The sequence below is a fragment of the Cucumis melo genome, chromosome 4 (assembly GCF_025177605.1).
Source record: "Cucumis melo cultivar AY chromosome 4, USDA_Cmelo_AY_1.0, whole genome shotgun sequence".
NCBI classification, from domain to species: Eukaryota; Viridiplantae; Streptophyta; class Magnoliopsida; order Cucurbitales; family Cucurbitaceae; genus Cucumis; species Cucumis melo.
Window position 1 is genome coordinate 33,701,702 of NC_066860.1, and position 27,987 is coordinate 33,729,688.

Below are 27,987 nucleotides of genomic sequence, written 5' to 3' on the forward strand. Positions count from 1 at the left end.
AGCCAATATCTTTTTTTATCATTATTAGAGACCATATATTTAAAGAAAAAAAGAAAGAAAGAAAGAAAGAAAAAGAAATACCATCAAGGTGGGTGACAAAGTTGACTAAATTACAATAAAAAGAAAGAAAAAAAAAAGAATTAAACCATTGAACTATTAACATTTTTAAGAATGTTAGCAATGGGCTTAAATATGGCATGGTGGTCCAGTTTTTATTTAAGGCCACTACAAGTTTCTAATTTACATCCATAGTTTTAGAATTTTTGTTGAAGATGTTTGTTCTTAAAACAAATCAAGAAATGTAGCTTCGAGAGATTTGAACCACGAGCGATGGTAATAATAATAATGATGATGAGGCCAAGTTTTTGTTTGCAATTATTTATGGCGAAGAAATGTGGAAAGAGATGGAAATGGAAAAGTCATTATGAAGCAATATTATTCAACTTTTTAAGATCAAAATGCCAAAGCATTACTAAATCCGTATTATTTACTATTACAACTTTCACATGCAAATCCAAAATTCGGAGGGAAAATACCGAAAGATTATCCAAAAAAGTTTTTTCTTTTAATAAAAATAAAAAACAAAGTAAGAATATTCCCTTGCCGGAGCTGCAATCAACGGGGTCCGGGTTCCCGCCGGTGAGAGGAGGAGGTGGACGACGGCGATGATGTGGAAACACTTGCCCAATCGGACGGTTCAAAATAGAGATCCGAAAGGTAGTTACCGATGTCTTCCGGAGAGAATCTGATGTAGGGCTTTTCATTAGCACCGCCGTAAGCTTTTTGCGCTCGGTAAAATTCTCCATAGAACCAAACGAGCTTTCTTCCGATTGATAATTTAACTTCGTCTCTAAGCTTTGGATCAGGAATGAAGCAGGATTTCTGTTTCCGATGAGTTTCTTGGAACGCCATATTGAAGTTCCTGAAGATCTCTTTAGCTTCCTCTTGTGAGAATTTCTCAGTTGGATTCTCCGGCAAGGAATCGAAGACTCTTCCCCAAGCTAATGCTTCGTACTTAGCTGCGAATTGCCTTACTTTCACTTCCTGTTTCGCGATCCACTCGTCGCCGAGAAGGTACTGAAGATTGGACGATCGGACTTTAGAGACGATGTGTTGAAGATTATTAGCTAGGAACAGATACGAAAGAGAAACGTCTTTGTAGCGTTTCGCTTTGTTGTCGAGTTTACAGAGAAGAACTAGAATTAGCCATCCCATTCGTAAAGAGATTCCAGAAGCCGATTGAGAATCGTCGGTTTCTGAAGTACTGCTGAAGAAGATATGTTCGAGAGATGATTTTTCAGGCGGAGTCCAATCGGCGAAAATATCCGTCAAAGCGTTGCAGTAATCGGCGAGGAAAGTGAGGTAGTTCATCGAGAGAAGTGTTAAGGAATGAACGCCTCCACCAGCAACAGGCGATTTGGATGAATTTTTCTGAATCGAGTATTCGAGATCCATAACAATGGCACGAACTAACTCGCCCAGTTTCGTGAGTGAGGTTAGAGCTTGAGATCGAACTACTGATGAGGATTCCGATGAGAAAATGGATTCGATGTCCGGCCAATTTTCGGCGATTGATGAGTACATATCAAGAACACGGAACATTTTTTCCGGAGATTTTTTACTCTTTGCAACAAGTTCGGGAAATCCAAACAGAAGCAAAGCGCCTTCTCTGGATATATCGGCAAAACAGGATTCTCTAATGGATTCAGATGAGGAAAAGACATGATCGCAGAGAATTCTTTCACCAACGAACAACGTTCTAATTGCAAGTTTAATTGCATCCAACCAGTTCTTGATTTTAAGATCAAGCACCTCCCAATCCATCTTATTGATTCTCGAAGCGCTCAATTTCTCAAGTCCGAGACGGTACACACCTTCATCGATGATCGATTTACGAATCACTTTATACATATTGACACACTCTTTAGCGTAGCCAGAGGAGATCATGCACTCGGCTATGGCTCGTAAATCCTCCATAACAATAGAAGAAATTTGCTCAACTTCAGAGATGGAATCTTCTACGACTTGGAGTTCATCGTCTAGGGTTCCGTCTTCGTCGAAATCAACAGAAGTGCTTGATCTGGTGGAGCACCGAGAGGATCTAGTGGAAACAGATTCTGGATCTAGATGAGCACGATTCATGGAGAGAATTTGATAGAACTCCTTCTGAAGTCTTTTCATGGCGATTTCCATCAAACCTTGAGCGTAAACAAGGCGATCGGAAGAGGAAACGGAATCATCAGAAGCCATAAGATGCATGGCTTTTTGAAGATCATTCACGCGCTTAATAAACTGCATGGCTTCTCTTTTGTCTTCATAGAACATGGAAGTAACTTTAGCGTAAGTCGAAGAATCTGGATTCCATTTCATCACAATCGCGGCCGCAGATTCAACGGCCTGTTCAATCATGGCGTCGTTGAAGCTACGGCGTGGAGTCAAGGCCGGCGTTCTCGACGGCGACGAGATCGAATACCTCGAAATGGAATTATTCGACGGCGACGAGAACTGGAAAAGGAGACTCCTCATTCCTTTTCTCGGCATTTTACAATCACGAAAGTTGAGAGACGACCAGTTTTAGGATATGATTGTTGTGATCAATTTCTTTTTTCGTTTCTAGTAGAATGGTGAAAATTGAGGGTATGCAGTTGGGTTTTATAGGCAGTACAGTACGGCGCCGTTCGGAGGATAAACGACGGCAACGAAAAAAACGTTTGACTTTTTAGGATTTTTATTAAAAAGAAAAAGAAAATGACACGTGTATTGACCCAAAGGTTGCGCGTTTTGAGGCCTTTGCCTCGTCGTTTAGGACGGCGACTACCGAGTACCATTCTCAAACTTTATTTCTTCTCCTATTTCATACGACGTCGGATTTGGTATTTCTTTTTCTCATTTACAAAACATTGCTTAGATGGTAAACAGTAAGTAAGAGATGGAAATATCCACTTTTTTATTTGATATAATAACTTATGATTTATAGTTTTATTAGTATGTTAAGTAAAATTTTGACAAAACAACCATATAAAAGTTAGTCACTTAGAGTAGATTTTGTATATTGAGTTAGAAAAATATGACTTTTGATACCTACACATTAATTAACCTTGAAATCTTAAAAAGAAAAAAAAGAAACAATTAATTTGATAAAAATGTAAATACTTTAAAACATTCAATAAATTCGTAATCCTATTATTATAGGGACATATTTCACGTTTTCTTCTGCAAGTTTAAACTTTTGGGTCAATCGATGATTTAAAATAGTATTAGAGCATATGATCTTGACAGGTCATATGTTCAAGCTCCTGCAATATTACTTATTTCTCATTTAAAGTTGATTTCCACTCGTTGTGTCTTCTTCATATATCAAGTTCACAAGTAAGAAAAAAAAAATAGATATTTTTTTGGATGAATCGATCTCCTATTGTTGATAAAGAAAAAAAATCAATATTTTCTTAGACCGCGAGAGACATAATTTACACGAGATCATATCGATGATCTCATAATTTTAAGAGAAAGAACCAACTTTTGTATGATCCAAACATGTGTTCTTCCTTTAAATTTTCATATAAAAAACCAAAAAGAAAAAAGTTATTATTGGAAAATTACATAGCAAGTAAGAAATAATTTCTTAAAGAATTATATTTGGAAAGCAAGGAAAATAGGGCAAATGATTGACAATGAATATATATATATATATATATATATATATATATATATATATATATATATATATATATATATATATATATATATATATATATATTGGTGGTATATAGTAAAGGATCAATCAAATGAGAAAGGTCAATTCAAATTTCAAATAAACATAACTATCAAAATAAGCTTGGTAGTTATTTCTCATTGATGGGACGAAGAAAAAATCAGACACATTTTCTTTTATGTGTAATTGATAAATAATTTTGTTTGATGTGATTTATAATGTTGAATCATTCCATTTATGAACACATTTTGTGAGAGGAGGAAATAAAATCTATTTTAACGATAAATTTTATGAGAATTATATGAATTTAGACTATAAACTTTTTACTTCATCGAAACCTTCTCTAATGAATTTGTGAGAATGGTTAAGATTGAAACTATAGTTTCCAAAGTTTGCAATTAATTTTGTAAAATTAAAAGTCTAAATAACTACATTTGATATAATTTGATAAAGTTCAAAAAGGTCATTGTGCGGGAAGAAATTAAATAAAAAAGAATCAAAATTTAAACCATTTGGTTTCACACAAACAAATGTAACCAATGACATTATATTCAAATTATGTGCAATTACTTAACTTCATATACATATGATTGAGTCAATGAGCATTTTTCATCCTTATATTAAAGAAAGCATTTTTTAGGACCAAAATGCAAAAAGTAAAATAAATAAATAAATAAACAAAACGAAAAAACAAAAAAAAAAAACAAAACAAAAAGTTTGGTCATATTATGATCAATTGTTATTATTTGGAAGATTTGTCCAATGTAGTTATCAATTAATGTAAGCATTTATGTCACCAAAGGTTCAAACAATAATTAAGCTTAAGAAATTAGTCCAAGCAGAAATTTTTGATAAACAGCAACCTTAGTTTTGAGACAACAAACAACTTTAAATAACAAATTTTGTTTGACTAATTATTTCTTTTAGGGAACATTTTTCTTAGATGAGGGTAATTAGTTATTCTATTATTTTCAAATTGGAATGAAAAGTAAAATATTATATTAAATTTACCTTCATTTTCCAACTCAAGCTTTTAAGTAAATTGGTGATTTGAGATGATATCAAAACATGTGGCCGTCTAGAGAGGTCATATGCTTAAGTCCATGCATTGTTCTTTTATTCATGTTTAACATCAAATTTCACTTGTTGAGATTTTTTTTTCATATTTCACTAATAAGTAAGAACGAGGATTAGATATTATATTAAATTTATATAAATAAATTTTTGAAAAAGTAAATTAAATTACTAAAAACAATTAGGTAGGTAGTTGACATGGGGGTAATAATAAGTTGATAAAGTATAGTTTGATTAAGGAAGTTGAGTTGATATGGTCAAATAATTTGATAATTGTTGAAGTTGAAGGTTATTTCAAAAGTCAGCAAGGGCTTACGTGCTAAATATTGAACCCAATTTATTGGAATTGTTGGTGGACGATAACTTCCCAAATGTTCGGTCCTTTAATTTTATCTTTTTATTTTCATTTCTATCCATTTTAACTTTTCATTTTCAATTATTATAACCTCATTCTTTTTTTTTTTTTTATTTATCATCAAATTTATTATTTAATTCGATTATGTTTAATTCTCAAATATTCTTTTTACTACTCAATCTTAAATTATTATTTAGAAATTTGTCTTTATTTTTTCAAATTTTAAATTTATATAAATTAATTAATATTTCTAATTTCTTCATCTCTTGCTTTAATTTAAAACATTTCTAAAATAATAATAATAATAATTGAATATGAGGTAAATTGCAAAGTAAGTCCTAATTTGAATCTAATGAACCATGATCTCTACATTTTGGATTCTCGACTATGTCATTTGAAGACCATCTTTCGAGGACGATTTTGAATTTTTCCTTTATTATTATTTGGATTTAATCGCATTTATGAAAAGATAAAAATAATTGATATTCTCGTCGAGGTTTAGGAGTAATATAATAATCATAAAAGCTCAAAATAGAAAAAGGGCATTATATGCATGGGGCACATTATATATTAAATAATAATGATTAGGCTAAGTTAATGGGGGGTTTTGAGTGTTAAAAGATTCAAAAGCATTGACTTATTTAGATTTGTTGACATTGACATTCTCATTTGGCTGCCTTATATGTGTGTGTGTATATATATATATATATATATATTCTAATGTAAAATTAATTATGTTTGATTTTCTTTTAGTTTGAAATTTTGTATAATTTAGAGAATAGACCTAAGATTTTATCTTTAATTAGTGAACTCTCTAATTAACAAGATTACACGTCAAAGTCATACAATATAATTAAAATTTTAAAGATATTACTTTAATTCATTTTGGTCTATATAATTTTTTTTTTCAATTTGATCCGTGAACTTTAAAAAGTTATTTCATCGAGACCAAAGAAAAAAAAATTCAATATATAGTATTTAAATCATTGAGTTGTCAAAAAAATCAAGTTGATGGGTAAATGTAAATTTAATTATATCGCGTAAAAATTATTTATACAACAACTAATGTGTGATGTCAAAACGAGTTTAACACAACGACAATTGACCTAATCTTCTTCCCAAGGAAAGGTTTGAATCGTTGAATCCGCTCATTGTTATACTTAAAAAACAATAAAAATAAAAAGTGTGATTATTTTTATATACATTCATTTTAAAAAATGTAAACAGCTTTTTTTTTTTCTTCTAAAAACCATGTGACAACTTGCACACACTCCTTAAAATATAAAACAGAATATATTTTAATCTAAAGTTTTATAAAAGAGAAAATAATGTTCACTAATAGTTATCTACAACGTAACATTTGAACATATATTTGGAGTAATAATAGTATAAAATAATTTTCACATTTATTACATCACAATTTTGATACTTAGATCACTTTATTTATATAACTAAATAAGGTTAATTAAAATTTATAGAATGATATATGAGAACACAACAAATGTAAATATAAGAAAATTTGTATTGAATATTGGAAATATTATATTGAATACTAATATAGAATAAATGAATAAATCATGGAGAAAATGAAAGGATTTAAATAAATAAAATAATTATATATATAAAAAAAAGGTCGAAGTCCTTCAAATTCAAACAAAATAAAATGGATTAGAAAAATAAAAATTCCAAAATAAAAAAACATAACGTGCTACTTGATAAGTGATGTTCAATATATATTTAATATATATGAAATTAGTAGAAATTAGATTTAAAATAAAATAACCGGCGGTGGCGCGAGAGGGTCAAAATTGTCAATTGGCGACAAGAAAAAACCGGCCGTACAATTTTGGCGAAAGGTAACGGAAAAGTTCGGTTACTAAAAAGGCACGTGACTAGGATGATGCAATTTTGTAAAGGGTTTCCCATTTAATCTGCTGCGTCACCTACACGTGTTGGTTTTATCTATTTTTGATTACTTCTCTTTTTTATATATATATATATATATATATATATATATATATATATATTTTATTTCGAACTCATACGCTATTTTTGAAATTTGAATTGAATTATCAATTTTATACTTTTATTGTTTCTCTGATAAGAAATTTGATTTCTTATTTATAAACTTATAGGCTATTTTTTAATATTTTAATTGAATTATCTAATTTTATACTTTTGTTGTTTGTTTAATAATAAGCCAAATTTGAGAATATATTTTTAAAAATTTTTATTCATGTATTCATATTTCTTACTCTTCCATTTATCTTTCTTTTTTCTTTTTTATCTTTTTAATATTGAGAAACTTTCATCAAATTTCGTACAAATTTAATTAATTTTATTAAATAAATAAGATATTTATGTTCCCCAATTACTTAATTTCTAAAGGAAATATATATGTGTGTGTGAATGTTTAGAAATACCCATTTTTAAAAAATAACTAAAAATATAGTTGAACTTTTAAATAAAAAAATGTAGGCATGCTCCAATTTTAATCGATTAACCTAAAAGATCAATACTAATCAATGTATAAATATAAATATCATTTGAAGTAATAATTTATTGGTGATTCAAAATTTAATATATAAAGTATGTCGAACAATTTTTACAAATTAATTTAATTTAAACTAACTCACGTAATTCAACATTATCTATCGTGTGAGGTGCGTAGATGGTATTCAAATTAATTTAGTTATCTTAATATAATTTATAAAATTATAATGGGAGCTTCAAGGACAAATTAAATTTGATTTATTAGGATAGATTAAATTTGATTTATTAACTTAAATAAATAGTTGTTTCTTTTGGATAGGTAGGTCAATCAAGACATTTATTAGAATCAAAATTTTATCCCTTTATCACGATGACATATTACAATCCACTTAAAAAGTTTATTCAAATGACACGATGATTTTATTATTTTCAACTAAATTATTAAACATTTGATTATATAATGCATACGACAAATTTGAAATCAAAATGTGAATTCGAAAAGTTGTATATAACGTTTGAACTTTTTCTTGCAATTGATTACCCAACGAGACAATTTCAAAAAAAAAAAAGTTTAATATTTTAGTGTGTATTATTAATTATATGCATTCATTATACTATAATCAAATCCATAGGCTAAAGAAACATAATGGGTTAGTTATATTTACATTTTGTTTGACTTTATTATATAACCCATGCTTTTATATGGATGTGGATGATATCATATTTAATTTTGCACTATACCATGCATTATTATTCAAATTGGTGGTTTGGAAGTCTTAGCAAAAATGAATAAAATTATGTAACTACCCACATGCATATGAAGATTATGAGATCTATAAACATCCTTTTCAATATGGATTATCTAAAGCATATCAAAATTAAAAAAAGAATGAATGATTTTTCTTTTTTATTTCTTATTATATGATCTTTAATTAACTATTTATAACATTTTGTTTCTTACATATACTCTCTTTCTATGGCAAAAACTTATTCATAAGAATACTAAATTAATATAATTTGATCAAATAGGTAGCCAATTTAAGAATTACTTAGTGGAAAGGAGTTGATTATTGCATTAATTTAGATGTTTTAAATGATCAAACATTGACAATAATTAATGACATCAATTTTTTTAGATAGGGAAAATATATTATTGTTTTCTTCCAGGAAACTTCCTATCATGATGGTATATGTTTGTTCTTCTTTCAATTCAATTTTTAAATAAGAATGTAATTAGGATACATAAATCAATTAATGCCTTATTTCTTTATTATTTTAACGATAATCCTTTCGATTCTTTAGATTTGAATTTTCTTTTTCAATTTTATGAAAAAAAAAACTTCTTCCCATTTTACTCTTTAGTTTTGAGTTTGACGCGAATGAAAATTTGTTTTTAAGTTTTTTAATGTTTTAAACAAATTAACAAACTAAATACGAGTATCCTTCTTAATACTTTACGAACTAAAATGTATTCTATCGAATATTCTATATGTCTATTTGTAATTAAATAGTCGATTAATATCATTTTCAACGATATCTCTCGCAATAATTAAAATGTGGACAATAAAGTTTTTCTTCATCTTTATCAACATCTCTCTGAATATAATTGGTAGTGTGAACTTAGTGATGTATATGGAAACTAAACAAATTGGGTCCCTTTTTTCAACAAACTAGAGAAAGGTTTGTAATTGAAAAAGAATGAAATTACATTTATTAAATCTTTTTTCTACCATCACTTAAAGCCACAAGATTTTGTCTTTTTTAATTTGTCTAATTTATTTAAATATATATATATATATATATATATATATATATATATTATATAAACAAATTAGAAAGAAAAGAAGGAGGAAAGAGCCATAGAAAGAGAAGATAAAATTTCTATAAAGCTTTCATGACTTCTTGTAGGTATATTCCTTGATGTGTGTATCATTAAAAGTCATCAAAAATCAAAAACAAATCAACATGTAAATGTGACATGCACCACATAATTTTCTCATTTATTATCATTCATCTCAATCAACTTCCTTTCACCTCAATCAATTTCTAGGGTTCCAAAATTTCTCCCCTTAGAAAAAAGAGAAGGGAAAACTAATGGTCACCAACCTCTTTTCTAGCTCTCTCTTTCTTGCCCTCATATCTCATTGAGCAAAAATCTACGTAACATTCAATAAGGCCATCATAATCTCATTGTCTCTAAACAATATTATTAGTTTTGAATTTGAAATTCTGTACGACCCTTAATATAACTACTGAATACATATTCAAAATACTTTTTCATGTTCTCTCTTATATATTAACCTATTGTGTTTTGGCAAAATATTAGAAGTGCAATTGTTTAGTATTAGAAGAGCTCCGAACACTATAAAAGAAGTTTATGTCTTTAGTTTCAAATTATCCAAAAAATACTTTCAAGTTCGATCAGTATGCTAACTTTAGTTATTTTATTATTTTGTTTTTGGTATTTAGTTTAAGAGTGAGAGAAAGGGTTTTGAAAGAGTGATTCGGAGTTATTTTCGTGTGATTGCAATGATTTTTTTGCACAAAATGAAAAATTTTCAATCTGTGGTAACTTTTCTTCTGAATTTTGAGTTTTTCCACTTTAGTTTTATGGCGTTCTTTAGAATAATTTTTTCCTTATGATAAATATCTTCATTGGATCGGTCCCTATAAGGGCCCTCTATGCAAATCTCTTTCTTTCGCTCTCGGTTCATGGGAGAATAAAAAAAAAATCTCTGCCAGCTAGATTGAGTCCTCTCGATCTCTCTCTCTCTATCTCTCGTCCTCCTTCGATTTGGACTCCGTGCACGTAATTATATTCAAATCGAGAAAATATATTTCAAATAGTTTGGAATTTTTTTCCAATGCATGTGTCCAATTGTCCGATTAGGTGGTTGAAAAAATCTCGAAACCCCTACCACAAATAACATGCAATTACGTAAGTGTTTTGTGAAAAGCTATTGAATATATATATACATATTTCATCATGGCTTGTCCTTAACCATTAATTATTATATAGTATAATATTATATTACATCGTAATCAATATTTTTATATAGTTTTAAACCTAAATGAGTTCTTAATTCAAAAGGTTATTTCTTTGTGTAATTATCATTAAATTGTTTATTTCATACGTGACATTTAATTTCTTCAAAACTTTAAACCATTAATTTTCACATGCAAGCATGAATTATATTAATTTTCTTTTGAATTTTTATTATTTATAAAAGATGGGTGGAAAATCCCACTATAGACTTTTTTTAATCAATAATTTTTTTTTACGATGGGTAGAATGGAAAAATCGAAACTTTAACTTTGGAGTTAATAGAATGATTTTCATGTCAACTACACTATTTTTCTTGGGATCGAACATTTGAATTTTGAATACATGTAAAATGGGTAGAGGTCATGGAAATATATTAGATTTAAAAATAGTAATGTTGAGAAATTATTGTAAAGGAAAGAACCGTTGAAAATATTTATAAAATATAGCAGTTGTCTATCAATTAATGCATGTAAAAGATTTTATCTATCGGTTAGTGTCTATCAGTGACATTGATAGACATCGATAGAAGTTTACAATATATCATTGAATAGAATTTGAAATTTTTATAATAAATTATCTTAAAAAAAAAGTAGAATTGAAAATGAAAAAAAAAAAGAAAGCTTAAAAGAATATATTTTGTTTTTCAAAAAAAAAATTAAAAGAAAAAGAAAGAAACAAATTAAAATGATTACTAAATATAGGGAGATGAAATATTACTAAAAATGTATCTAAATATTAAAAGAAATTTCGGAGCTATTTCCCCTCTCTTTTTCTTTCATTCTCATTTATCTTTTTGTCATTGTCAAAATATGATTGTGTTCTTATAGTATTATTTGTAATTTATTGATCTATTTTAGTCAACATATTCTATCGAATATAACAATAGAAATACTCACAATGGAAAACATTGAATCATATTGGATTTTATTTAGAATTAAACTAAAAATAAATTAGGCTAAAACATATATATATATATATATAAAGAAACAAAATACCTTAAATGTTATAATACTTCAATTTCTATTTTAAGAAATTACCTCCATTTAATATTTTATAATTTAATGGGAAACTTTATTAAATAGAACAAATTAATGAAATATTTACGGTTGGGTAACAAAACCGTAAAGTTAGCCATTTTTTAAATATCTTTCCATCTTTTTATGATTTCTTCCATTTCTTTTAATATGGGTAACCAAATCTATTTTTTCTATTGTTTTTATTGTTTTTCTTTTTTTTATTTCTTCATTTTTTTTTTCATTAGGTAACAAATCTGATGGTACATAAGAATCTTAAAAAAATTTGTTAGACATTTAAATTTAAATATGAGGTAGACAAATCTAAACAATTGTATACTAAAATTTGAAAAAAAAAAATCGTTTAGATTTGGAACCTCAAATCTAAATGATCATGTAGCTTATACCAAATTTTGAAAAGAAAAAAAAGTCGTATACCCAAATCTAAAGGATGATGTAACCCAGTTAATTAAACGTGTAACAAATCAAATTTAAACGATCGTGTATCAAATTCGTTACCAAATATATTACGCGTATGGTTGACATACCATTTTTTATATTTTACACGTTGGACCTCTAACGTTTTTCATTTTCGAAATTATTTCTATACTGTATAAATAATTTACCGCTTTTTTATATTTTTGAAAATGCCCCTAATTTAATTTCATAACGTTTTATTTATTTCAAAATTGAACTGGAAATGCTCCATTTAAAGAATTTAAAATTTTATATAGTTTAAAATTAAAGAAAAATTGCAACTATACTTTAAATGTATTTAAATTTTCATTTTTGTATGAAATTGCCACTATACCCCTCAGTTGGTACGCATAACCCCCGTTTGTATTGTCAAAGTAGAGGGCATAAAAGTCAAACAAACATGTGGGAGAGTGAAAAACACAAATGATTTTATATTTTTAGTTTTTAACCCTTCAATTTTATATGATTTTCATTACTACCCTCCACTCTATTTATTTTCCAAGTTAATTATTTCAATGTAGTTTCTTTTTTCTTTTTTAAAAAGTTTCAATGATGCAATTACATTATGAACTTTGAAATTATAATATTATTTGATAATATAAAACATAACAGATAAAATTAATTTTTACATTTCAAAAAAAAAAAAAAAAAAGCAAAATCAATTTTTAAATTAGATCTATTTTAACCTTAAATTTTTAATCTTCGTCAAATTGCAAACAAAAATTTAGATAAATGCTCCAAAATGAATCTTAAATGTCATCAATTTTAACAATCTAATCAACTTTCACCTTAAATGTTATTAAAAAATTATTATGTGTTCAATAAATTGAAAAACAAGACTAAGATATGAAATTAATAAAATTCTAAAGAAAAACAAAACTAAGAGATTTTTTTTTATAGAAAATAGAAAATGTATTAGTCAAATTTATTTATGTTGGAATGAATGTATTGATGAGGATATTTACCATCTAACTTATTTAATGTCAAAATTGATTTCCTTTCCTAAGATGATATTAAGATTGAAAATTTTGTTTTCTTTTAATTTTTTTCTAAAGGGCCAATACGAAAACTTTCATGTGTTAAGGGATAATTTTGATAATTGCGTAAAAACTGAAAACGGCACGTGTGGTACAAATTTCGAAGATTTGAAAAGTGTTACGTGGGCTTGGTGGACCTTGAAGGTCTAAATGGGCTTATTGGACTAAAGCCCACTTTGGTAAGTCCTTTCCTGATATTTCAATCTTTTTCAAAGGGCCAAAATGAATTTTTTTTGGGAAGTCTTTTCATGATATTTACTATTTATCAATCCAAACTTATTTGATAAAAAAGGTAATATTGTTGTCCTCTTTTATAAATTTCTTTTTATCCGTCACATAAAAATACTAAAATATTTTAAAAAATGAAAGAAAAAACAAAAAATTTCACGATATGATTGGACAATTTGATGAGATATAATGTACGGAATGCACTAAGTTTTTTTTTTAATATAAAAACGTTGTCCTACAAAAATAGTTCACTCCTCCACGTCCTTGAGTCAAACATACCTTTAAGGTCTAAAATTTAAATTCAATACGATAAATAAATAATAAAAGAAAATCCTATAGTCTTTGAATTTAGTAACCACGGTTCTTTGATTTTTATCAATAACACAATAACACAATAATAAGTGATGAGTGATTCGTCAAAATGAGCATAAGCATTATATTGATATGATCACTATTCTTCATATTTTATTGATTTTTTATTAACTTGATAATGTTTTAATGTCATATTTGCCTTTTAAGTTCAAAGTATAGTTTATGTTTGCATGATATTATGTATGTAGTGGAATACAGTCTATATACGACCATTTGGTCCTCTCTCATTTGTATATATATCGAGTATTAACAATTTAGGGTAGAAGGATTTAAACAACATACTTTATGTTATCAATACACTCATATTCGAGATGAGCTAAGGTCACCCACCCTCATTTTTGTCATAAGATTGGGCTTCATTGTAGTTGGGACAACCCATTGGGCATGGGCTTGTTTGGGCCAAATCTGGTTTCCAAGCCCATTTATTTGTTAAAAATTGAAGCAGTTGAGGTAATTTAGGCCTCTAGCAAGCCCAATTTATTTGTATAAATTTAGACTAATTTAGACTTTGAGCTTGGATTCAATATCTGTCAAAAGCTAATCGTTATGATCAAATTTCATAAAGAAAATGCGTCTCATTGTTTGGTTGTGTCAGAAGATATTTTTTTTTTCTGTTCTAAAATCTAATTTCTAAATATTTTGTAAAGTTTTAAATTGTAACAATTTTCGTTTAGTTTCTAAATTTTAGAAGGTTATAATTTTATCGATATTCGTTTGGTTCTTTAAATATAATACTTTACATATTTATCTTAACAAATTTTTATTAATGCATATTTTGAAATTTGACATGAACTAAATTTAAATAATTATGAGTGAAGTTGTTAATTTATTTTTAAAATGATGAAAAATTAGTGAAATGAAATTAATTATAGTTAATTAACTTTTTAAAAATTAATTAATAGACACCAACATCCTATGGAATGAATAGCCCTTTGTTTAAAAAAAATATTAATTTTGTTAAAATGTATAAATATTTTCAAGTTTTTAATTTGTAATAATTCGTCGAAAAAAGTTTTTAGGACGAAAAAGGAAAGAGAATGGAAGGGAAGAATGGCCTAAAAAAGAAATGGAAAATTTTGTAAGAGAGGGGTAATTTGGTCAAAGTGTGGAGTTTGGGAAATGAAGTATTGGTTTAGGGTATTGGAAAAAAGAATTTACAATTGGCAGATCCTTTAATTCGTTTCGGTTGGGAAATTCTGGCGATCTCTCAGGTCTCTAATGGTTCAAATTCCATCTTAATTTTCACTAAACTTCAACTTTTCATCCAAATTTCATCCTAATTCTCACTACCAAAATCCCAATTCCACTCGTTTTCTTCTTGATCTCAGATATCATACAGAATTTGCGGTGAAACAACACATCACACAGCAATGCAGAGCATCAAACAGCTCCATAAGCAATCCAGCATTAATCACCGGCGGGATGAAGAGGTTCCGCCGGGTCCGACATCGCCGTATTCCCCAAAAGCTCTCAAACACCCCAGATCTCTCCCCAGATCCATCAACTATCTTTTCAGAGAGCAGAGACTTCTCTTTGTTTTTGTCGGCATTTTGATTGGCTCTACCTTCTTCATCCTTCAGCCCTCCTTGTCCCGTATTGGCCCTTCTGAAGCTGGGTCTGCAATTCGCAGATCGTTTTCTACAGGTTTGACGAGCAGGGACCAGATTACGGGGTCGGGGATATATGGATTTGGGAAAACGGGGGGAAGGGTTCCCGTCGGTATTGGGCGGCGAAGGTTGAGGATTGTTGTCACTGGTGGAGCTGGATTTGTAGGAAGTCATCTTGTGGATAAGTTAATTGAAAGAGGGGATGATGTGATTGTTATTGATAACTTCTTCACTGGTAGAAAGGATAATCTGGTGCATCATCTGGGAAATCCTCGATTCGAGCTGATTCGACATGATGTGGTTGAGCCAATTCTTTTAGAGGTGGATCAAATCTATCACTTGGCGTGTCCAGCATCTCCTGTTCATTACAAGTACAATCCTGTCAAGACTATTATATCCTATTTCCAGTAGTTCCATTTTCAGATTCTTGCTTCTTGCGTTAGCTTTCTTTGCATTTTAAGAAGAATTTTTGCTGTTAGAATTATTATGTTTTTGCCTGGATATCCTTAACCAATTATCACAAGACAAATGTAATGGGTACCTTGAATATGCTTGGCCTGGCAAAGAGAATTGGGGCTAGATTTCTACTCACCAGTACTAGTGAAGTTTATGGCGATCCACTAGAGCATCCTCAGAAGGAAACATACTGGGGAAATGTAAACCCTATAGGTAAAGTGTAGTTTTGATAGATACCGCAAGCATTTTGTACAATATAGGTTGAAGACATTCAACAATCCAATTTTAAGAAAAAAAATTGTAATTCTTAGGGGAGAGAAGCTGCTATGATGAAGGAAAGAGAACAGCTGAAACCTTAACTATGGATTATCATAGAGGTGCTGAAGTTGAGGTAATCACTCTGACTTTTAGTTTTATTCCATTAGTTACTGACGAAAAGGATTGATCTCTTGTAGCCTCCTGATTCATTTGACAATTGGCGAGATTTTCTTTTGCAGGTTCGAATTGCTCGCATTTTTAACACATATGGACCCCGTATGTGTTTAGATGATGGGCGTGTTGTCAGCAACTTTGTAGCACAGGTTAACATCTGATTTGATTTTTCCCCTTCCCCTTCATTTGGGAATTTATTGTGATCGATGCTTAAAATGTATTTTCTGATTCTCTTGGTAATTTTTCAGGCCATTCGCAAACAACCATTGACTGTTTATGGTGATGGAAAACAAACACGGAGCTTTCAATATGTCTCTGACTTGGTATGTCATATTGATTTTTGTAATTTCTCAACTGAACCTTTGTCTTACTGGCAACACTAAAAAATATTATTGATGCTTTTGCATTCTTCTAACTTCTTTTGAGACAAAAACTCTGGATTTCCTTGCCCTTGTTGGATGACTATATATTGCCACTCTAGTTAATATGCTTTAAGATATTCGGCATTTCATTTAATGCATTAGCATTCTTCACCCAATTACGTTGATTTCATATTTCAAGTGGAAATGTGAACGCATAAACAGGAAGATTTAAGACAGCTCTAAAATATTAGTCTGTAATTTACGACCAGTTACATCTTGTTCTATTCTTTCTTTGGATGTAAATTTGTGAAGATTGATGCTTGTAAATTCATTTGATTTTTTATTTCTGTGGCTACTACATACTATATATGTATGTAAGGGCATGAATTGAAAGAGGCAGCTCAACTTCTAAAATAAAGCATTATATCATGATTTAACGAATCCATACCGAGGGTCTTGAGAATAATCTCCAATGGTAGGTCAATGGACTGGTGGCACTCATGGAAGGTGAACATGTAGGACCTTTCAACTTGGGTAATCCAGGAGAGTTTACCATGCTGGAGCTGGCCCAGGTTTGTCTTTCTAATTGACTCATTGATATAAATAATAACAAATTTTCAGATCATTTCATGATCCATAAACAGGGGTTTTAGTCATATGTTCTTTGTTGCAAGTCAAGCTCTGCCCGAGTACTTCATGTCCAGTCCTTACTGAGTGAGAGGGTGAGAAACAGAGTTGCAACAATTTCAAAATTTTCTTTTCTTGTTTGTATAGGTTGTCAAAGAAACTATAGATCCAAGTGCAACAATAGAGTTTAGACCAAATACTGCCGATGATCCTCACAAGAGAAAACCTGATATTAGCAAAGCAAAGTCATTACTCAACTGGGAACCCAAAATCTCACTAAGAGAAGGACTGCCTCTCATGGTGAGTGACTTCCAGAAACGCATTTTGAATGAAGACGAAGGTAAAGGTTACTGATGAAGAAAATTACAAGGAATGAAACAAGTATGTATAGTGAGAAGCAATTGAATCTAGTTGATTCATTCATTCATTGTCCAAATATCCTCTAAATTCATCTTCATCCCACTATAGGAACATATAAAGATTTTTTGATCTTGATCACAAAGCGTGAGTGCCACACCACTATTTATTTCTGTTCTTTTCAAATGCGTTTTATCCATTAGATCGTGCTGCTGGTGAAACGGTCCTTTAGGCCACATTTTTTGTTTCCTTGACCCAGCATATGATTAGGCTACCTGAAGTTTGGTTGTTAGAAACAGCCCAATCTGTTTGTATGGGCTTTCAGTGTCCTCTTTATCTCTGGGCTTGTCATTTTTGCTTGCCCCATTACACTACATATATGTATCCATGCAAATAAACATCACATTACATATATTGTATTTGTCAATATGAATGATATGATGGTGTGGGATTGTTTCCTTAAAGTTTTGCTTCACACAGCCGTCTAGTATAAATTTACTCATCCAATTCTTAAGTTTTCTTCGTGTGTTTGATCATTGGCGAATTACTGCAATCTTCTTGTCGGTGTTGCTGTGGTTGCCACATGATGTGGTTGGTGCTAGTAGGTAGGTAGTTGAATTTCTTCCCCGAAAAGATAGCAAATTCTTAGAGAGCTTTTGTTTTAAACTTCCCATAATGATGAATGAGATATTGTTTCAAAATATGTCATTAACTTATTTACTAAGCCAGGCTGTAGCACATGCTTTGGTTTTTCCAGTTTGGAAGCTTTAAAACGTTTAATGTTGCACTCTGACCAAAATAATTTATTTTTTAACTTCCAGATATATAGAAATTAAAATGATCAACATGAGGTCATGTCGCAATTGTTTTTAAGAAAGTGGTTATTTCAAGATGTTTCTACAACTCTTACCGAATTGAGGGTGTGTTCAAGGCAAAATAATACTTGCCAAGCCATGATATATATCTCTTTTCTTAAACACTCCATTGTTCTTCATCCAATGGGTAAATGGAAAAAGACAACTTTAGATGATAGGACACCTCGGGATCTGATTCCAAAGCATTCAAGATCACTTTGTTTCATGTACAAGAATCCAATTCTATCCAAAAGAAAGAATAGATTCCATCCCCTCCCCCCCCAAAAAAAAAGTAGAAAAAATGGAACAAATTTTAGAAAGGGTTTAAGTTTTTGAAACAACACCATTCCTACATTCTATGTAGAGCTACCATCTTTGTATAATTTGTACATTTGACTTTTTCTACACAAATTCAAAACAGAAGTGTTCCTAGATAAAAAGTAACTAGAGGTCAGCTAGCTTCGTAAAATTATCGATTTGATATTTCTTGTAATTACACCTTAAAATGATGAAATGTGCTAATAAGCGAGATTTCTCCTAACGACTCTGATTACTATCAGGTCAAACACCCTTCTTTATTGGTATAATTTAACAAAAACCAGAAAATTTCTAGATTAAGATAACTGTTAATGTTTTTTTTTTTTTTGACGATATGTGGATTGAAAAATTAAACTTTTAACTTTGAGATTAATAATATATACTTAATGTTAGTTGAACTAAGTTCATTTTTATAATACTAGCATCAAAGAAATGGTTTCAGAGTTAAAAAAGGAAGTGGTAGAAGAATAAAGTGGACCAAAGGGTAGGTTGGCATTGAATGAACTGTAAGAGAGAAAGAACATATTTGATTGATTAGAGGCTTTAACAATATATTGGTAAAAATGGGTTGGCCTAAATGTAAAGAAAATAGGCAAAAAGAAAAAAAACAATCCAATTCTATCAGCATCTGATTCCCATAATTAGCTACTGAAAGGAAATCCCATGGCTTTGGCTTCATATTAGAAAAACAAAGAAGAACAAAAGTAGCTTTGGGATTAATACTTTTCAACATCCAAAAAAGAAAAAAAAAAAGGGTTTACTAACAAATTGGTACAACTTCTTCTAAAATCCTTGTAATTCTTATTCTTTCAAGTGATTATTCCCTCTCTTTTGTATTACAATCCTCATTATGAGATCTGACCTTCATTTTCTTTACTGATGGGAAAGAACTAAGTTTTATGTTGCTCTGAGTTTGATTGAACCTTCTGATTATTCAGAGGAAACTAATGCCTGATTACGGATTCCTTAAAACATCGACGAACATGTCGAAAAACAATCTAGAGAAAATCTATATGAAGTTTTTTTACTGAATATATGATGTTGAAAGAAGATGAATTTACAGACTGCTGTGGTAGAGCATTAAACATGGGAATTGAATTTTTTTTGTACATTTCATCAGAAAAGTTTTCATTGAATAAAGACATGAATTTGTTGGACATATCAAATAAATTCTGAAGGCACGGGCTGATAGAAAGCATTACAGTTCCCTGTTATAATTTTACATGTTTTTCTTTTCAATTGGAGGGCTCTGACTGCATTATTTATAAATGTTAGCCAATAAAAGTGGTCTCAATATTTTTCAAAATGTAATAAGAAGAATCAAACTCTCTCCCTCTCTCTCTCTCAGCTTAAAACTAGAAAAGAACAAAGGCCAATCTGTAAAAGCTTTCATTTCTCTCTCTCTTCCCATAGGTTCAGATTCTCCCAGCCATACCATTTCTCTCTTTTTTTCTCTCATAAATCATTGCCAAAAGATGAAAGGTATAGATATATTCTATGTATACCAAGCTTCAATAGCCATATGAACTCAAGCATGGAAATTGAGCAAGCCTCTTCATCTTCATCGTCCTCCTCCTACCCTTCCTCGCCTGTTATTCAGCTCGGTGGCCGTGCTCTCGACCGCCACAATCCCATCATCTGTGATGGAAGAAGAAATATCACTGCCCCAAATACTCTATTAACACCTCCACGAGAATTTTCTCGACCACCTTTTAGTCCCCAACCTCACCATCATCAACTCACAAAGAGCAAGAAAACCTCTTCAAAAGTCAATAGAAAAATCAAGAACAAAATCCCATTTGTGAAACATGAAAATGAAGAGAAGGAAAGTTCTGACAATCTTCCATCTACTGATATTTTGAAGAAGAGCTCCTTCATTCCCACTGATATTGTTACAAGGAGCTTTGCTAAATTGAGTGATTTGGTCGCTCCTCCTCCTCCGCCCTTGGTTGGATCATCTAGGTATCTACTTGAAAGTGATACACAATCACAATATTTCGACGGGTTGCCGGAGGTTGACCCTGTTTATGATATCAACCCGGTTGATGATTACAAAGAACTCAAAACTGAGGCATATCAAGATGAGTCTACTTCTTCAACAACTCAACCAACATTGTCTCAGGAGCCCAAACCAACTCCTACCAAACAGGTTTGCCACTTTGCTATACCTTTTATTGATAAAGAACATGATTATGGAGGATAAAAAAAACAATGCAACTGCTTTTAACATTCTATAAGGTAAACAGCTGTCTTTTTCAAGGGAAATGTTTGGTTTTGGTTTTGTTTGTAGGTTGTGGTGTTGATGGTGTCACTGCACTGTAAAGGTTGTGAAGGGAAAGTTAGGAAACATCTTTCAAAAATGGAAGGTAAGTCGCAGCCTCCTTAAAGAATGTGTTTGGCATTTTCTTTGGTCCTTTTGATAACACTTGTAAAAAATGCCATCTCTTCATACATGTTTTTGGACATCCATTCTTAATCTTTCTTTTCTTTCATAGGATTTGGTTGTATTACTAAAAAAAAAAAAAAATTATCCCCTGACATGACTGAGTATGAGTATTATATTAGTTCAAATGTTTATTACGATAAATATATGTTATGATAAAGAGGCTTTTAACCCAAAATGTGATAGGAATGTTAAGGGTATGTTAGTAACTAGCTAGGACGCTTGTAGTATTCGTTGATTATAAGTAGAAAGTGAAGAGAATGAATAAGCTACGCAATATTGTAGAGAGTGAGTTTGGCTTGGAGAGTAGTTCCAAGATTGGGAGGGTCCAAGTACATCGAAAACTTGTTGTTCTTGTTAGGTTGGCTACCGGTTATATTTCAATATATTTGGGTTCTGTCAAAATACTAAGTATAAGAAAGACTTAGCTTTAAATTTTGGAAGCAGGAGTTACATCCTTCAAGATAGACTATGCAGCAAAAAAGGTGACAATAGAAGGAGATGTAACACCAGTGGGAGTTTTAGCAAGTGTATCAAAGCTAAAGCATGCAAAGTTTTGGACTTCTCAACCACCAACTCCGCCGCCGCCGCCACAGTCACCAGTATCCACCTCGTTGACCGTGGCTTCGACATCAGCCACAACAGAAGAAACGCCAGAAAAACAGCTTTGATTAATCATATCTTGTTACAAAAAAAAAGTTTGAGTTTTCTGTACATCTAGTTTAAAACTGGACTCTGATGCTTTCATAGATGGAAAAAGTTGGGATTGTAGAGCATGCTGTTGAGAAGTTTCAAGTTTAATTCTCTTTTCCTTTCTTACTTTTGAAGTTTTAAGCTTTAAGTAAGGAAAAGAGTGGCATCTTTCTAGCAAAACTATTGAGAAAGAGGACCAATAGCCTATTTTTAAAAGAAAGGGAATTGGATTCCCCATAACAACGTTTTGCTGTAATACAAAACAACCATGCCTTTTCTGTTCCCGAAGCCTTTGTTATTGATGAGGTTTGTCTTCTCCAAAAATATTCCATAGAATATGGCTTTTGGAAGCTGTTCAAACCTTGGTAAGAGTAAAGTTTCAGCCTAAATGATTAAACCCAAATTACATTGTAAGTTTATTACATAAAATGATTTAGTTCCTGTAATTTAAAAAGGAAAATTGTCTAGACACTAAGCAAAATTACAGCCAACACCCCATTGCATGATCCATAGAGTAGCAAGTAAAGCTTGGTAGAACGAACTTATAATTGGACCATTTGAGACATTTTTTAAACAAAGAATGTGGTTGAGTGTGGTTGAGCCTACATTTGATCTCACAAATAGGACTTGTAATCATTCTCGAGCAATTCTGACAAGCTCGCTGGAGAAGGTCTAATTAGGGTATCCTCTGCTCTTAACGACGACTTGATTTGTTTATTCATTGGCTAGTTATCTTTTTTCAAAAAAAAAAAAAAAACAAAAAAACAAAAAACCTTAAAAAGTTAATTTACTTATCATAAGTCAACTCAAATGAATACCTTAAATTTTGAATAATTTGCCCAAGTAGTCCAGCTACATATGAGAAATAACAATTTGACTCTGACTGCATTCTTCTTACCTATTACCTAAAAAATGCATCACTTAATCATGGAATGGTTTTTTTCTCTCATGCATTTTGTTTAAAGGCTATAATATCTTATTTCAACATCAAAGCTACATAATCTATAAATACATGTCAACTACCTCAGTTATGAGTTCATCTACCACTAGTCTCTCAATCTCCTTGCCTATTACATCAACATCATACCCCAACACTAACCATTGACTCGTCCTGCCCACCACTTTCTCTACAATGTCTTCATCTACTTTCTTCACTTGCTGCTTAGCTAGAAACTTAAACAAATTATTGCAAAGCCCTTCACTATACCCTACTTGAATTGTTGGGGGCCTTACCCATGGATAAGGGTCAGTGAATTTTTGGTAAATATCCAAAATTCCTAAGTTTATACAGTCAAAAAGTAGCTTTCTTTCTGACCTTGGTTGAGAAGACCTAACCGCGTACTTCTTCTCAAGATACTCAAATGTAGATGGATCAACAGGGCATTCCAGAGAGTGCCACATTGCGACAAAAATGTCCGGTTCAGTATCCTTAAAAGCCGAGCTTTGTAAAACATCAGTTAGATATGAAATCTCCCAGCTATCTTCACCATTGGGTGTATATTTATCCTCTGGAGACCCGACGGAACCTTCCTCTCCATCTTCATCACTCGAGATGTGCTGTGTTTCTTCAGACTCAGTGAAAGCTTCTGTCTCTAACTTGAGTAACTTGAGTTGCATTCGAAGCCCTGTATTCATGATACACAGGACAACGAATTAAAACTTATCCAGCTTCAGAAAACAAACGATAGTTAAAGCCATAAGATTTCTAGTCTCTATAGAGGCCTTACTACTTCTCATTTCAGAATACTTGAATGAGATCATATATAGTAACTCTATACATCTCAATTCTCAATATCATATTCATCCATTTCTTCTTGCTCGTTGATGAATGAAAATTAGATCACCCCATTCAATAATTTTATTTTTTTTTCCTTTTCGTCCTTTGCAAGTCTAGATAAATTTGGAGAACTAAAAAAAAAAAGGAAATTATTGGCCTGCATGATAATCAGAAAAGTCAACGGTATGACAAGAAGCTACAAGCATTTACTTATAAAGATGAAAATTGGGTCAAACAACTTGTACAAATACAAATGAAAACCACCCAATTTCACATTCGAAGCAAAATTCAACATGTTCATGGTTTGAATAATATCATTCTTGAATAACACCAACAGGCAACGTATAAGAATTATTTCAAACGTAGCTTGATTTCATTTGCCAAATCACTTCAATAAATGCCTAAAGGAGAACATATTCGAATGCAATTACCAAGGAGGTCAGCACTAAGACTCTCAAAGCAGTCAGAACCAGGTGGTAGATCATCTGTAAAAGGAGGTTCTAGAACTGAAACTGGACTGGGCTGCTCAGCCTCCTTTGAGCTTACAGGAGATTCTATTCCAGATACAGATTTCAATTGGAATGAAATATCTTCGGATCCTTCTGGTGACAATCCCTGGATATAACAAAATGTTTTAGACCGGAGAAAATTTTCAATTGCAGTTGGGGTGTACAGTGAGAATATTTTAAGACAAACCTTAGAGATAAAACAGTCCTGATCCCCAGATAGAGAAATATCTTCTACCACTGAATGAACAGACAATTCAAGTTGAAGTTCCTCATTCGAAGAGACAATCGCCTCTTCAGATTTCACTCTCAAATCCATCCAATTTTCAAGAACTTCAGTTTGGTCCTGAACTGGGAAATTTATTGATTCTTTGACAACCAGAAGATTCCTATCGGCTGGTTCGTTGTCTTTAAAATCACTATCTTGATTCTGGCTAGTGCAAATCTCCAGTACAGGGTCATTAAATTCCTCAAGTGAACAGATAGAACCATGAGATTTTCTTCTCCTATGTCTGGAATTTCTGCGGCCTATATGTTCCCTTAGGCACAAATTCTCACTAATTGCCTCCTTTCTTTCCCACTTGAAGGGCTCTTTTGGTATCGCCAGTGGATCCATCCTCAGAGATTCAGAATTTGTTTTAAGAATCTCAAAGGAAGTTGATGAGGCAGGAAGAGATCTTGACCTAGATAACTTTTCTAAGCTGATGTCCTTCCAGCCATCCCTACTACTTATGCCAAAAGGTTCAATGCGCTGGTCATTAAAATTTTTGCCGCTGGATTCTCCCCAATGCCTTGGTTCCATATGTGAAGGTGCAGTTTCCTTCTCGGGCATGGCAAGCATCTCAGCCAGTGTGCAACTCCTACTAACCACACCCGTGTTATGGTAGTCACAAGTAGTTTTCCACCGTTCTGATAGTCTCTTCTTAGCTTCTGCACTCAAGGATGACTTTTTGTAACGAAAAGATGAAGACAGGAGTTGACCATTTAAGCCAAACATATTGCTGGAATTGCATTTCCCAGCCTCCGAATCATTCCCAATAAAAGGACATCCATTCCTATCATGTCTTGCTGTTCCAAGTGATGAACTCATGGAACTATATTCAAAATTCTCTCTCACTTTCTTAGTTTTCTTGGAAACTTCTTTAGAAGGTCTAACCTCATGACTTGATACCCCTAGGCCGTCATCATGATTCTTTGTCCTCAAAGTTTCCATCCCCCTGATCTCTATCCTTTCAAATTCTGATGGCTTCCTACAGCCAGACTGAAAAGAATGTGAGGACGGTGTACCGGAAGAATTTTGCGGTTTCCCAAGATTTGGCTTCAAAACAACAATTCTTTTCGGGAAGATAGACAAACTTTCCTCGTCCTCTAATTTAATTCTAGAACTTTTAACAGGACATTTAGCTACATAATTAGAATCAGAGGGGCTGACATGACTGCTACAATGCTTGCGAGATTTTCTGTGCTTCTTCCGTGGATTTCTCCTCGCTAACTTCCTACCGGATTTGTGGCACCCATGATTCTCATCATCTGATGATTTTGAAGGTGCCATATGAATACAACTTGAGTGAGGAAGAACATCATTTATGTCAAGAAGATGCTTCATGAACAGAGAATCTGGCTGCTGGAGATATTTCACTAGAAGTTTCTTGTTTGAATCCAATACTTCAAGTGCGTCATGAATTTCCTTGGAACCCTGTAGCTTCTCATCTGTTACGAGACGTCTGGCATCCATGAACTTCTTCTGAATGAATTCCATCTCTGTCCGAGAAGGCTTCAGATTTGAATTCTTGGGTACTGAGAAACTGCTGCTACCTTTCATTGATGTTTCCTGTACCTCAAACACGTCCTTAAATTTTTGCTGCCGCCTCGAACTCCGTGCATACAATTGATTGTCGTCAGCTGTAAGTCCCCTCTGAGACTTTTCAGGTGAAGCCGTCTTCTGTTGTTTATAAGACGACTGTCGATGCGGCACTGGCATCCCATCCAGACCCATCAATTTAGCAACGGGACTCGGTGACCTCCTGAACTCAACCTCTTTAGACATTTCTTCTGCTAAAATATTTAAACTTGCTTTAAAGCACTCCCACTTCAACTTAAGCGTGGACTACAATTTTTGAATTCATTTTGCCAACTATAAGTTCTGTTTTCATTTTCATTCTACAGAATGACCAAAAACAAGGGGGAATCAACTAAACCCACTTGATGAAGGAAGTGGTACAGACCATATCACATAGTTCAACCAACATGTAATCAGCAGCTGGTGAGATTTGAAAACCCGGCTCTTTCCTGGAAAATCCGGTAAACCAGACAGGAGTGAAGGATCAGAGTTTTTTTTTTTTTTAAAGGAATAAAAAAACCCAAGTTTGAAAAGTGTAATTTGAGAGGATTTATCGAGGAATCAAGTGTTGCTACAGACAGAATCCAATGTTCCAAAACAAACCAAAGATATTCATTTTAAATTTACAGGAAATAAGTAAAAAACACAAGGACAGAAAAGGAGATAAAGAGAAGCAGAACAAAGGGAGGGATGAAGAGTTCACAAAAACAAAAATGAAATTCAATTTAAAGGTGAACATCGGAAAGTACCTGCATGGCGATAACTTTGCCGAGCAACTTATTTTCACGCGCCTCAGTTGCATCCAGAAAAATTATTACGGAAAGAGATGATTTTATAAAGAAGAAAACCCTGCAAAAGAATAAAAAAAGTGGGGGAAAAAAGTCAAAAAGTAGCTTCTTGAAAACCTGCTTTAATTTCAAAGAATTCAAGCTAAGGCAATAACCACCGAGACTTGATATTGCAGCCAAACTGCAACAGACGACAGTAGAAACAACAATAAATACATATAAACAAAAATTCTTTCCAATTACTCAATTCTATCTCTTCCCAAAAGGAAAAGTTGAAAGTACCACCATACCAATTAACACCAAAACATCAAATCCTTGGATTTTCAAATCAAATTATCAAAAACAACCAAAATCAGACTAATGGGGTCGCTACTTTCTCAGTTCATTAGGATTTTACAGCAAAACAAAAGAAAAACACCCAAATTTCCAGCTGAGAAAACCGTGGCACAAACCTAATAACGAAAATACTCGATTGACGTTATACCACCTCAGTACATTCAACAGAAGCACAGGAACAAACAAACAAACAAATTCCTTTCTGTACTCTTATCCTTCACCGAAATTTCCTCACGAAAAAACTAAACGAAACGACAGACTTCTCGAATACGTCGCCCTTTCAAAACAACTGTTCAGAAAGCTTAGACAAGTGATTCCCGTGAGCTCCTACCTATTTTGTCGAAGCAGGTCGAAGCTTCTCTAAAAGCACTTTCTAAATAAATGAACAGTCAACAAAAACACGATCGAATTCCCCGAGAGTACCTCGAATTCCACCAAAAGCAAATGAAGGACACCTCTCAGTCTCAGATTCAAAAAATCCAGTACAATCCGAAAATCCGCAGATCGTGAGATTGGAAAGAACAATAAATAAGGAACGTGTGTGGAGGTAGTGGAACAGGAACAAATCCTAGCCAAATCGAAGAAAAGAAAATTCCACTCCGGTTAATCGAGACGGAGAAGGGATCGATGGATAGAAGGAAAACAAAAAAAAAAAAAAAAAGAGAAGAAAGTAATGAATTTGAACATTTAAATTGGTGAAGGATTGAGAAAGATGAGCGGCAAGTGGATGGACTGAAATGCCAATTTGGCTGAAGGAAAAATGTCGACGTGTCGGAAGGTTATG

The 27,987-nt window shown here is 31.9% G+C and overlaps 4 protein-coding genes across 8 annotated transcripts; 2 read left to right on the forward strand and 2 right to left on the reverse strand.

Moving 5' to 3' along the window:
- Positions 1 to 407: 407 nt before the first annotated feature.
- Positions 408 to 2,629, reverse strand: LOC103486419 (exocyst complex component EXO70H1-like). Its single transcript, XM_008444373.3, has one exon. The coding sequence runs from the start codon at positions 2,539 to 2,541 to the stop codon at positions 616 to 618; it is 1,926 nt and encodes a 641-aa protein (XP_008442595.1). The 5' UTR covers positions 2,542 to 2,629; the 3' UTR covers positions 408 to 615.
- Positions 2,630 to 15,141: 12,512 nt separating this feature from the next.
- LOC103486417 (UDP-glucuronic acid decarboxylase 1) lies at positions 15,142 to 18,112 on the forward strand. Of its 3 annotated transcripts, none has more exons than XM_008444372.3 (7): positions 15,142 to 15,807; positions 15,936 to 16,083; positions 16,182 to 16,261; positions 16,368 to 16,451; positions 16,551 to 16,625; positions 17,144 to 17,236; positions 17,439 to 18,112. In XM_008444372.3, exons 1-7 carry the CDS (start codon positions 15,178 to 15,180, stop codon positions 17,643 to 17,645), a joined length of 1,317 nt encoding a protein of 438 aa, XP_008442594.1. In that variant the 5' UTR covers positions 15,142 to 15,177; the 3' UTR covers positions 17,646 to 18,112. The 3 variants fall into 3 exon arrangements, with proteins under 3 accessions (XP_008442594.1, XP_050940161.1, XP_050940162.1); XM_051084204.1 differs by having other exon boundaries at positions 15,178 to 15,812; positions 15,941 to 16,083; XM_051084205.1 differs by lacking the exons at positions 17,144 to 17,236; positions 17,439 to 18,112 and adding an exon at positions 16,714 to 17,129 and having other exon boundaries at positions 15,178 to 15,812; positions 15,941 to 16,083; positions 16,551 to 16,681.
- Positions 18,113 to 20,052: 1,940 nt separating this feature from the next.
- On the forward strand, positions 20,053 to 22,082 carry LOC103486416 (protein SODIUM POTASSIUM ROOT DEFECTIVE 2-like). The gene is made up of 3 exons (XM_008444370.3): positions 20,053 to 20,969; positions 21,111 to 21,186; positions 21,711 to 22,082. Exons 1-3 carry the CDS (start codon positions 20,343 to 20,345, stop codon positions 21,932 to 21,934), a joined length of 927 nt encoding a protein of 308 aa, XP_008442592.2. The 5' UTR covers positions 20,053 to 20,342; the 3' UTR covers positions 21,935 to 22,082.
- Positions 22,083 to 22,909: 827 nt separating this feature from the next.
- Positions 22,910 to 27,903, reverse strand: LOC103486415 (uncharacterized). 3 transcript variants are annotated; one of them, XM_008444366.3, is made up of 5 exons: positions 27,535 to 27,903; positions 26,829 to 26,928; positions 24,430 to 26,528; positions 24,165 to 24,348; positions 22,910 to 23,581 (listed from the first exon to the last, which is right to left on the reverse strand). In XM_008444366.3, the coding sequence occupies exons 3-5, from the start codon at positions 26,284 to 26,286 to the stop codon at positions 22,959 to 22,961; spliced, it is 2,664 nt and encodes an 887-aa protein (XP_008442588.2). In that variant the 5' UTR covers positions 26,287 to 26,528; positions 26,829 to 26,928; positions 27,535 to 27,903; the 3' UTR covers positions 22,910 to 22,958. The 3 variants fall into 3 exon arrangements, with proteins under 3 accessions (XP_008442588.2, XP_008442589.2, XP_008442591.2); XM_008444367.3 differs by having other exon boundaries at positions 27,627 to 27,891; XM_008444369.3 differs by lacking the exon at positions 27,535 to 27,903 and adding an exon at positions 27,320 to 27,486.
- Positions 27,904 to 27,987: the final 84 nt, after the last annotated feature.